The sequence below is a fragment of the Meles meles genome, chromosome 10, assembly GCF_922984935.1.
Source record: "Meles meles chromosome 10, mMelMel3.1 paternal haplotype, whole genome shotgun sequence".
Classification (NCBI taxonomy): Eukaryota; Metazoa; Chordata; class Mammalia; order Carnivora; family Mustelidae; genus Meles; species Meles meles.
In genome coordinates this window covers 15,553,451-15,565,918 of record NC_060075.1, presented here as the reverse complement: position 1 = coordinate 15,565,918, position 12,468 = coordinate 15,553,451, and the positions used below count along the sequence as shown (strand labels likewise).

General features: G+C 40.8%; 1 protein-coding gene and 1 non-coding gene across 3 annotated transcripts in view; both read left to right on the top strand.

The window, feature by feature from the left end:
• Positions 1–407: 407 nt before the first annotated feature.
• The window catches only part of TRIM24 (tripartite motif containing 24), a 98,151-nt gene continuing 86,090 nt past the window's right edge, over positions 408–12,468 (top strand). For both annotated transcript variants that reach the window (XM_046021262.1, XM_046021261.1), the window contains exon 1: positions 408–1,082. In XM_046021262.1, coding sequence (XP_045877218.1) covers positions 719–1,082 — 364 coding nt within the window. In that variant the 5' untranslated portion in view covers positions 408–718. The remainder of the gene's footprint in view (positions 1,083–12,468) is intronic.
• On the top strand, positions 2,513–2,676 carry LOC123952428. The gene has a single exon (XR_006820663.1). It is a non-coding gene; the product is annotated as a U1 spliceosomal RNA (small nuclear RNA).

Here is a 12,468-nt window from a genome sequence, read left to right as displayed (position 1 = left end):
GGTCCCCGGTCTTTTCAGCAGTAAAACAAGACTTTTTCGGAGCAGTTACTTAATTAACCGCGCTGAGTGCACACGGTGGAGCTCCGCCCACAGGAGGGGCTAACACAGGCGGGCCGAATTAGTCGGTCTGTCATTAACAAATGATCCCTTAATCTTTTCAGAAGAGCGAAACACACACAAAGGCCCAATCAGAAGCCGCGGCTCTAGGAGTTCGGTGGGGGCGGGGCTGGGCAAGCGCCTTCCCACCTCCCAGCCTCCCGCCGCGGCCGTCGGAGCCTCGCGGGCTCGGGCAGGCCCCGCCCCCTGGCCAGGCGCAGCGGCTATTGGGCGGCGCGTTCCCTGCCGTCGCCTCAGTTGCTGGGAGAGGGTGGGTGGGGGCGGGGCTTGAGGTGGGCCGGGGGCCCAGGGAGAAAGGCGGGGAGACGAGGGCTGGCTGGGCGGATTCGACGAGCACCGCGGCGGTTGGCGAAGCGGACGGGGCGCAGCCTTCCCGGTGCGAGGAACGGTTCCCGCTGACAGATCCCCTTCTTCCGGCCGCGCCACCCGGGAGGCGGATCCCCGGGGCCTGAGGAGGCTTCCTCGGCCCGGCCCGCCCTCCCTCCCTCTCCCGCGGGTCACCCAAGCGGCCTGTGAGGAGGAGGCGGAGGAGGTCGTCGGGGGCGGCGGCAGGCGGAGACCGCGCTCCCCCTCTCCGGGCGGCGGCGGCGGGGGCAGGACAATGGAGGTGGCTGTGGAGAAGGCGGCGACGGCGGCCGCGGCGGCTTCGGCGGCGGCCGCCGGGGGGCCCTCGGCGGCGCCAAGCGGGGAGAACGAGGCTGAGAGTCGACAGGGCCCCGACTCGGAGCGCGGAGGCGAGGCGGCCCGGCTCAACCTGTTGGACACTTGCGCCGTGTGCCACCAGAACATCCAGAGCCGGGCGCCCAAGCTGCTGCCCTGCCTGCACTCCTTCTGCCAGCGCTGCCTGCCCGCGCCTCAGCGCTACCTCATGCTGCCCGCGCCCATGCTGGGTTCGGCCGAGACCCCGCCGCCCGTCCCCGCCCCCGGCTCGCCGGTCAGCGGCTCCTCGCCTTTCGCCACCCAAGGTGAGAGCCGGCCGTGGGCGCGGGGGAGCCCGGGGGAGCCCGGGGAGGGGCTCGGGGAGGCGAGCGCCCTTGTGCGGCGCGACCCGCTGTCATGTCGCCGCCTCCCGGGGTGCGCGGCGGGGGAGGGGCGAGGAGGAGGGTCTGTGTTGGCGGCAGTGACATGGAGGGCCCGCGCGCTCTGCGGCGTGCCGCGCGCCCCGCGAGCAACTTCCACGGGTGCTGAGGACTTGGCGGCGCCGCTGCCGCTCCTCCTGCTGCTCGGCGTTCTCCGGGGTTGGGTGGCCCGGGCGACCCGCACTTTTGAAAACCTGTGTTGGAGTGGGCTCCAGTGGGTATCTCGGATTCTTTGCCGACTGCATCTTGTTAACTGCTACCCTCTGCCTCCTCAAAGCTTTGTCCGGGTCCATATGATCCTAATCATCTCGTGTATACCCACGTTATTTGAGCTGGAGGGGGGAAGGGAGGGATGAAGATGGAGTGCTGGTGACTTTCTTCCGTGACTGATTACAGATCGGATGCCGTCTATTTACTATCTTGCCTGTTTCAGGTTCTTTACCTTAACGAGTCCCCAATTTTACTCCCTTCTGCTAGGGACAAAGGAACCAAAAGAAACGGCATTTTGTTGTCTTTTCTCATTGGAAGATTTTCTTTTGGAACGGTAAAGGGTAAAGAGAAATAGAATAAAGTGACTTGGAGTGCAGGCTTTTCTTGTATTTCGTAGAGGACAGCTAGAAATGTTGAAGTTACTGTTCTCTTTGTGGTATTTGTTACTATGTAATGAGACTTTTGACAGGTAGTTCCCTTTGCTAACGTTAACAGGTTTGAAACCTTTAAAGTTAGTTGAAGTAAGTACAGTAGTTATTCTGGAAGAATGCTTGAGGATTTTAAATTGTAATAGTGCAAATATTGGAGCACCTCTTTTTTAAAAATAGAAAGTAACTGGAAAAGGGGGAATCATTCATTTTTAATACATACTTTCTGTTAGAGGGTCTAGTTGATTTGAGATAAAATGCTAATTAAATAATTGAAGCTGGGCCAAGGGGTATATATAAACTTGATGCATAAATAGTAGTGTTAGACTCTGCATTTGATTATACGTTACAAACAGTATCTAGTTGAGGGAGCCAATTTTCCATGGGTCGCTCAGTTTCTGCAGGTCGTACCAGGGAGGTACTGACTGCCCTTTGTTTCTGTATTTATTTATTTATTTATTTTAAGATTTTATTTATTTATTTGATAGAGATCATAAGTAGGCAGAGAGGCAGGCAGAGAGAGTGAGAGGGAGGAAGCAGGCGCCCTGCGGAGCAGAGAGCCCGATGTGGGACTCGATCCTAGGACCCTGAGATCATGACCCGAGCCGAAGGCAGCGAGCGGCTTAAACCACTGAGCCACCCAGGCGCCCCTGTTTCTGTTTTTAAAACACGTTTCTAATACTTACCTGGCAGGGGAGATACCATGATCACGAAGGTGGTTTTCCCAGGGCGAGGCTTATCCATTGCACTCCGGATGTGCTGACCCCTGCAATTTCCCCAAATGTGGGAAACTCGACTGCATAATTTGTGGTAGTGGGGGACTGCGTTCGCGCTTTCCCCCGAAAAAAAAAAATAAATAAATAAAATAAAACACGTTTCTATAAGGATCAGCCTTGGAAGATAGAGATAGTGTCTTCCACCAGAGCAAAGATCAGGCATGCACATGGTCCAGTTAATGTCTGCTGGAGTAAGAGGCCCGCATGCTTACTGCCCGTGATAAAATATTGGGCTTCTCTAAGCTTAGGTTTCCTCCTGTGTAACACAACCCACTCCTGTGCAGGTATCAGTCAGCTGGCCCTTTTCACCTTGTCTGGTGGGAAATGGAATTCTGGGAACCAGTGCAAAAATGTTGATGCTTTGGCTTATGTTATTGTGAGTAACTAATAAACTGCCCCTTGTCTCATCCCTGAGTCTTTGTATCTTGTACCAAATAGTAAGCTAGCTTGCAAGTAGGCTGAAACCTCAGATTTTTCACACAGTTTTCTCTGATGTGGCCCACCTGTGGAAATTTAGTATAAGTGAAACTTCAATCTTAGTTCTTAATTTTTAGACACATTTTAAAGTTTCTTTTATTTATATTTTAATTGGTTAAGCAGGCTGGTAGCTGATTAGGATCTGGGTTTTGCATAATTCTAGAATTAAGATTTATCATATTCCTGGCCATGATGCTTAGACCTGAATGAATGAGAACATGGGTAATAAAAACTCTGAAACTAAACTCTGAAGACATATTTTCAATTTCAGATTTCTTAAAATGTTCTGTGTAATTCTAGTCTCTCAATGTGTTTTATCTTGGTGTTTGTATTATCAGCAAGAGTTTGAAGAAAGCATTTAAATTAGAAGGTAATGTTTTTGTTTTTATACTAAGAAAGACAGTCTCTAAAAATGATATTTTAAATACAGTACAAGAGAAGTTAGGGTTATGTTTAATAAATTAAAAGTACTATCTATCCTGATTCTTACCAACTTGAATATATTCTCCCTTCCTCCTTGCAAACTTATTTTAATACTTGCTGAAGTAAAACTTGAGCCAGTACAATTTCATAAATATATAGGGTTCATTTGATTACCCATACTGCATTCTCCTAATGAAACTGTGGATAGTCATTATGGGTCAGACTTTAATACCTGCAGGAGCTAAGCTAGCTGTCTGAGTTAGAGACCTATGATCTTGGGGGTGAAATAATAGGAATGAGGGGGGAGGGAAAGGGAGAGGAAGCAAACTAAGCTCCAGCAGGTTGTCATGCAAGAGAGGGGAGGACCAGTATTAACGGATGTATACATGTGTGTATATATATATATAATTTCTCTTAATGAGAAGTCTGAAGCCCGGATTTCTGTGAGAGCTTTCTCTAGTATTAGATCCTGGCAAGTAAATAAAAAAACATGCACACAGGCCCATTCTATAGGTCAAACAAAAGAAGTTTTGTGGAGGCCACAATCATGTTGTAGTTACACTCTTCCCTTTTAGATTTAGATAGTGGTTTTCAAATTTATAGCTCTACTAGAGTCACTGGTATACTTATTAAAAATTTAGATTTCTAGAGGTGCCAGGGTGGCTCAGTTGGTTAAGTGTCTCCCTTCAGGCCAGGTCATGATCTCAGGATCCTGGGATCCTAGCCCTTACTCGGTAGCGGACTTTGTGCCCCTCCTCCCTGCTTTTTCACACACACTCTCTCTCTCTGAAATAAATAAAAATCTTTCAAAAATTTAGATTTCTAGGCCCACCCTCCAGAGAGCCCTGCTTGGTGTATTTTTAGAATTCTAGAATGTAGTATTAAACCCTAGTGTTTCTTTAGTTCAAGCAGTATTATATTCCAAAATAAAATTGATCATAAGAGGATTCTTTAGGAAATTAAGACCAAAATTTAAGGTATAGAATAATAGTTTTCAACACTATCAGGCTGAATTTTTCTATTTAGTAATTTTTGGTGCTCCCTGTTAATCCTAAATGAAATTCATAGAAGATAAATCCTTCTAAAATATTTTTTGTGAAAAAGAAATAAGGCTAACTTATAATAACAAAAAGATATATATTACAATTTATAAATGCTCAGACACACTTATGCTAGTTCCCAACACTTCATTGAGAACATGGGTTGAAACTGTCCTTTGTAAGGCTGCCAGTTGGAAGGAATGAGGTTGGGTGATCACATGCTAAAGTTGATGACTACCTCAGGTGTGACTGTCATTTTCTTAGTGTGAGGTTATATCCAGGAAAGAGGGAAGAGCTTAGAAAATAGATTTTCTTTAGGTACATTATAGGTACCTGAAGTCAGAGGATGAACTGATCTTAAAGAAGTGTTACAACATTGTGCAATATTTTGTGGCATTCATGTAGTGTTCAGCAAGAGTTGCAAGCTCTAACCTATTTTTTTTCTTTTTAATTTTTTTGTTTATATTAAATTAGCCAACATATAGTACATCATTAGTTTCAGACGTAGTGTTCAATAATTTATCGGTTGCCTATTACTCCCAGTGTTCATCACATCATGTGCCCTCCTTAATGCCCATCACCCGGTTACCTCATCCCCTCACCCTAAGCTATTTTTACAAGAATACTGGGCATACTCTTGAAAAGGGTCACATTATTTGTCCAGGGGGAGTAAAAAATAGGAATCCATCAGTTTTCTTACACTTCTTTACTAACTGGCAGTCTATAACATGTAACTATCAATTCTGGGATATAATTTCTTTGGGTTCTTGGTGAGAAGTATAAATCACCTTGTGAGTACAAGATACAATGTCAGAGAATTAATAGTATTTAAGGCAGATCCATATTGCCTACCAGTTTTGTACATAAACAGTTCTATATATGGTATTCACCTGTTAATGGAAATTATACTATTGTTTTGAATTGGGGGCTATTATGAATAAAACTGCTACAAATATTTGTAGACAAGTCTTTATGTGGATATGTTTTCATTTCCTTGAGTAAATACTTAGAATTGGAATTTCTTGTTTGCATCATAAATGTGTATTTACCCTGGTTGTACTGTTTTGCATTCCTTCCAGCAACGTATGAGAGTTCCAGTTGGTTCATATCCTCGCCAATTTGGGTGTTAGTCTTTAATTTTACTCATTCTAGTATGTGCAAAGGGGAGTCTCATGGTTTTAATTTTCATTTCCCCAATGAATAATGATGAGCATCTTTTCCTGTGCTTAGTAGTTATTACAGCTTTTTGGTAGAATTTCAGTTTGTCTTTTGTAGATTTTTAAAATTATGTAATTGATTACATTATTGAACAGTAAATATTCTTGATATACATTCTGTATCCTGGTCCTTTGTTAGATACATGTATTGCACATATTTATTCCTGTAGCTTGCTGTTCATTTTCTTAATAGTGTCTTTTGAAGAGCTGAAGTTTTATATTTTACTTAAATCTGATTTGTCATTTTTTTTCTTTTATAGTTAATTCTTTGCCTACCCTAAGTTTACTAAGACTTTGTCCTTTCAGCTCTTTTATAGTTTTGGTTTTTATATTTAGATGTATCATCTATTTTGAGCAATTTTTGTATGAGGCATAAGAGTTGAGGTTCATGTTTTCAACCATATGTTAAAGTACCATTTATTGAAAAGGGTACTTTTCCCATTATATCACTTGACATTTTTGTTAAAAATCAGTTGAACATACATGTATGGTTCTATTTCTATACACTTTTCTGTTCTTTTGCGCTATCCATTCAGTAATAAGTGGGTTTTTTTTAATTGCTGTAGCGTTTTTCTTTCTTTCTTTTAAGATTTTATTTATCTATATGAAAGCACCAGAGAGCACAGGGGAGCATGAGCAGGGGGAGGGGCAGATGGAGATGGAGAAGCAGAAATAGACTTCCTGCTGGGCAGGGAGCTTGGTGTGGGGCTCCAGCCCAGGACCCTCCAATGGTGACCTAAGCCGAAGGCAGCCGCTTAACCGACTGAGCCACCCAGGTGCCCCTGTTGCCATAGCTTTTAAAGTAAATTTTCAGTTGGACAGTTTTGTTCTTTTTCAAAATTGTTTGGCTCTTTGAAGTCATTTACATTTCTTCATAAATTTTAGAATTAGCTTGTTAATTTCTACACAGAAGCCTGCTACGATTTTGATTAGAATTGCATTAAATCCAGATACTACTTTGGGAGAATGATCTAACAACATTGAGTATTCCTATCTATAAATATGTTTTATCTCCTATTTAGATCTTTAATTGCTTTCAGTACTATTTTATCATAGTAGTCTTTCACAGTATTTTAGTTTATTCCAAAAATATTTTATGATGTTTAATGATATTGGTATTTTTAGGAAATATCATTTCCAATTGTTGATAGCTAAAATACAATTTATTTTTGTATAGTGATTGTATCCCATTATCTTTCTAAATTCGATGATTAAAGCTTAGTAGTTTTTTTTTTTTTTTAGATCATAGTTTTTTTGTCTATTAAGATTTTCTTCTTAGAATATCCTATTGCTCACAGGTAGATAGTGTCACTTCTTTCTTAATTTCTGTTATCTTCTTCCCTTATTGCACTAAATAGGACTTCCAGTTCAATATTGAATAGAAGTTTAATTTCATGGTTAAATGAGAGGTGACATCCTTGCCTTATTCCTGATCTTAGGAGGATAACGTTAGTTCTTCATTATTAATATGTTAGAACTATTAGCTTTTTACAGTTGCCTATTATCAAAATTAAGAAGCTCCCTTCTATTCATAGTGTGCTGAGGATTTTAATTGTGTTGGATGATGAATTTTGTTAAATGCAGTTTCTGCGTCTGTTAAAATGATCATCTGGGTTTTCACCTTTTTTCTGTTAATGTAGTGAAGATGTTAAACCTATCTTGCATTCTTGGGATATGCTCTGCTTGGTCACCATGTATTAATTCTGTTTGTGTACTTCTGGATTTGATTTGCTAATATTTTAAGGACTTTTTTTATGTTCTTGGGAATATTGGTGATAGAGTTTTCTTGTATCTTTATCTGATTTTGGTATCAGGGTAGTAACTGGCCTCAAAAAGTGTATAAAGTGTTCCATCTCTAGTTTTCTGAAAAAGGTTTTGTAAATTACTATTAATGCTTTAAATATTTGACAGAATTCAATGACTCCATTTGGGTTTAGAGTTTTGTTTATGAGAAGGTTTTTGATTAGGAATTCAGTGTCTTTACTTGATAAAGGGCTATTCAGATGTATTATTTCTTCATGAATCCATTTAGATAAATTGAAAATTTTCTGTTTCATCTAATTGGTACATTTTTAGCATATATTTGTTCACACATTCCCTTTCCCTTTTAATGTTTTCAGGGCCTGAACAATGTCCCGGACCTCCTTTATTTCTATTTGTAGTGTTTGCTCTTTTTCTTGCTTGCTGTCCCTAAGGGCTTATCAACTAACTTTTGGCTTTGTTAATTTTATTTATTGTCTCTGCTTTAAAGGTAGAGTTTTCTCTCTAAGCACACATGTTCGTCACCTCAAACAAATTTTGTGTTTTTAACATTCTGTTAAAATATTTTAAAATTTTTCTTGTGATTTCTTCTGTGACTGATGGATTGCTTAGAAATGTGTTAATTTAAAGTTATTTGGAGGCGGAGGGCAGTGGTGTGCCTGGGTGGCTCAGTGGGTTAAAGCCCCTGCCTTTGGCTCAGGTCATGATCCCAGAGTCCTGGGATTGAGCCCCCGCATGGGGCTCTCTGCTCAGTGGAGAGGGAGCCTGCTTCTTCCTCTCTCTCTGCCTGCCTCTCTGCCTACTTGTGATCTCTGTCTGTCAAATAAATAAATAAAATCTTTTTAAAAAATTTAAAGTTACTTGGGGATTTTCTGTATCACTTACTCCATTGTAGCAAGAACAAAATACTCTTTTTTGTTAAGTCTGTAAGACTTAACTCTTTTGAAGTTATTGAGACATTTGATTTCCTAATATATTATCTTTCTTGGTGAATGGTCTACGTGTATTTGAAAAGAATTTGAATTATATCCACAGTTGTTGGGTGTAGTTCTATGAATGTCAGTTAGGTCACGTTGTTTGATAGTGTTGTGAAAATCTTTGTTTTGGTTTGGTTTTCTTTTTTGGGGGGGGGGAGTTCTAATTGTTCTATCTGTAATGGAGAGAAGAATGTTAAAATCTCATGGTTGTTGACCTTTTTATTCCTTTAATCCTGATTTTTGCTGCAAGTATTTTGAAGCTTTATCTAATTGACTAATTGTCTGCCTTTGAACACTATGAAATGTTCTTTCTCATACTACTTTTTCATGAAGTCTCTATTGTCTTAGGTTAGTACAACTACACCAGTTTTCTACTTCTGTTTGAATGGTATATACTTTTAACCTTTCTATTTAAAGTAGGTCTCTTGTACATACTGAATAGTAGTGTCTTGCTTTTTTAATCCAACCTATAAATTTTTGCTTTTAATTGTTTAACCATTTACATTTTAAGTAATTATTAGTATGATCAAGTTTAAGACTACTTTTTAAAATTTTGTTTTCTCTTTGTTCCTCCTGGGCCTCTAGTATCTTTATTTTTCTCAATCCCTTAGCTACTGTTCTCTGGTAAGCTTCACAAAGTCTTGCTGTGCACACGCATGGCATCCTTCAGCCAAGGACTTGGAGAAACCCTAGAGAGACTGCTGGCACCCTCACTCTTTGTAGCTCTCCTCTCTTCGGTGTTTAATTTGTTTCAAGCCCCAGATCTTTCTCAGGCTTTTTAAGCTATGTTCTGCTTAGGCTTTTGCTGCCTACATTATGGTTGGGAAATAGTCCCCAGGCAGAGAATCAGAACATCTTAGAGTTCACCTCCTGAATTTCCCCTTTTTCAGGGATCACAGTCCTCATTGCCTGTTGTCCAGTGCCGGAAGACAGTTGCCTCATGTATTCTTCCCAGTTACATACAGTTTGTTTATGGTGGGCAAACTTGTCTTGTTACTGGTTATGCTGTCCTGGTGGAAAGTTGATATCAAAATACCATTTTTACATTGCATCGCTCCTTTTTAATATACTCACATGTGGGTAATTTGGTTCTTGTATCTCTAGATCTCACCAAGTTAAACTATCATCCTAAATGCATGAGCCCTACATTTCTTCTTATAACCTTGACCCCTTTTTCAAATTTGCATCTGCATTTTCAAGTACATACCAGACCAGTAGTCTCCAGAATGGGATGTGTGTCACACATTATGAGGTAACATAATTCATTGAGTTGAAGGAAAACATTAGAACTTTTTTAAGTTAAGCTTTAAAGTACTTGGTAAGTGGAATGTCGTGGTCACATGAATAAGCGTGTCAAATGGCTACATTTCACATATAGCATAGAGAGTATTCTAAGGGGGAGGAATGAGGGCTGCTGCAAGTCCAAAAGGTGTCTTTGACAGTTAGGAATACATGTCCTCTTGGCATATGTAGCACCAACAACTACATGGCATAGGAAGTGAAATGCATATTAAGCTTCATTTGCTCTTAAATTAAGTAGTCCCTTGTGCTGTACAACCAGACTGTACACGGCTGCTCTGGAGGGAGTAGGATTTCTATACTGCAGACCCTATTGTGATCCCCACTCCACCCCTAGCACACACAGACATGTATTGTAACACAATTTACATGTTCTTGGATAAGTTGGCTTATGGGTTGTAACCTCTGTTTTTAACTAAAATGACTGACAAAAATTGAAGATCATGATAGGCCCTTACCAGGACCCTGACATGAAAAACCCTGTAATCTCAGTTCCTGGGAAATTCCCATATGGAGACCATTTTAAAAAGCCCCTCAGTTTCAGCAGTCTGGAGAATCCCTAAGTTGTAGGATGTAGGGCACATGTGTAATGGCAATAAAAAGTGATCCCCAACTTCAGTTAATAGGACAGAGAGTTACATTTAAGTCTGTCATCAAGGTTGGATGCTGATGACTTGGCTCCTCTCCAGTTTAGGAAAATACAGAAAGCTCCTCAGGGCTTCCCATATTTGATGACTTCTTTAGTGTTATGTACAGGGATAGGTATTTGTCATTTCCTGGCACCTGAATATGCAGTCAGTGGTGGTTTAGCCAGCAAGGAAATCTGTGTTCTATAGAAAGCTGTAATTGTTGCTGCTCCATTTTGTTTTTCATTTTATCAGGTGTATGGACTTGATGGGAGTTGTGATTTTCCAGCAGCCCTAAATTATCTGAATCTTTGAAGTCTCATTTTCAGCTATGATAAAGATAGTACTAATTTGTAAGTATAAAAGCATTGGAGTGGCAGAACTGATAACTTCATAGGTTCTTTATCAGTCTTACTGTGAGGTCAACAGAAGTGATTTTCTAACCAAATCTAATAATTGGGCCTAAAAGTTTCAGAATTATTGAGAAGACTCTTTGAAAATGACTGACATCCTCTATATTAATGGCGAACTGTGCCTTAAGTGTGTATTGTATCTTGGACCATTAGAGAATAGTGGTATGAAGCTGTCATGATTAGCAAGGTATTTAAAAATATTTAACCCTGATTTTAGTCTTTCAAAATGTCTTGTTTGTGTGATATATTATATGTGGGGTACACTAGTGCTGTAGTATATATACATAATAAATATATATATATATGTATAGGTGCATGTTCAAATACTTGTTTTTAAGACAACATGTGAATATAACTATCAGCTGAATCGCCTCAGTGTTTTTCTCTGTTTACCTCATCTTTAAAAATGGGTTTCAGATCCTCTTCTAAGTTGTAAAAATAGAGGATTCCTAAGAAAACTTTGTTCTGATTTCTTTTTTTTTTTTTAATATTTTATTTATTTATTTGACAGAGAGAGAGGTCACAAGTAGGCAGAGAGGCAGGCAGAAACAGGTTCCCCACCGAGCAGAGAGCCCGATGCGGGGCTCAATCCCAGGACCCTGAGATCATGACCTGAGCCGAAGGCAGAGGCTTAAACCACTGAGCCACCCAGGTGCCCCTGTTCTGATTTCTTCTAAAATAACATAATCCATAGGTACTCTTGTCGTGATACAATAAATTTAAAAGAAAACTGTCATTTATAGTAATTAGGAATCATAACTACCAGACGATCTCCGTTTTTACCTTGATTATGAATAAATAGTCTTTCTGGGATCTCTCGACTGTCTGTATTCAGCATTAAGGATAACCAGGAGGAGACCAGACCCTCTAGCACATGACATTCCTAGTGTCTGTCTCTTTGTACTGGTGCATGTTGATTTATGTTTCTTCTGGCCCTCATCAGTCTTCTATACTTGACTTGTGCGTTGTGTGCAAGTTAGCTTTTACTAATTTTCTCAGCTCGCTTTCCCACCTATCTTTTGGTATTAAGATTTCCTCCCACTTCTTCCACCCTTCGTTTTTGGTCTTCTTTTGTCCTCTCTCGGTTCCTTTCCCTTTTCTGGAGATTAGAGTGAGGAGATTACCTGGGACAAGGCTTTAGGAAATCAAACATGTAATGGGTGTGTAGGATGGAAACCTAGAAAGGAGACTGAGAAGAGGTACAAGAAAACCAGGAAGATACAGTGTCATGGAAGGCAAGGAAGGAAAGGCAGTGGTGCTTCACAGTGTGGTGTTCCTGCAAGGTCAAATAAGAGAGGCCAAAAACATTTTAAGTGTTAGAAACATGGCAGTCGTGCAAAAGCATATTTTGGTGGAGAAGTAGAAGGGGATACCCTTATGGGTAGGTTATATAATAGGTGGGAAGTTAAGACAATTCTGGAGAAGTTTAAAGGGATAAGGAAATGCATGGGGAGAAAAATGGGAGTTAGCGAAGGTTTCTTGTTTATTGCCTTTTTGTAAATAGGAAAGGCTTAAGCATGTTTATGTTAAAGTGGAAAAGTTCAGTCAAGTGAGCTATTGAACATATCAAAGAAGGGTTTGTAAGTGAGTGTGTGAGGTTTTTGAGAAGGCAGGATAGGAATGAT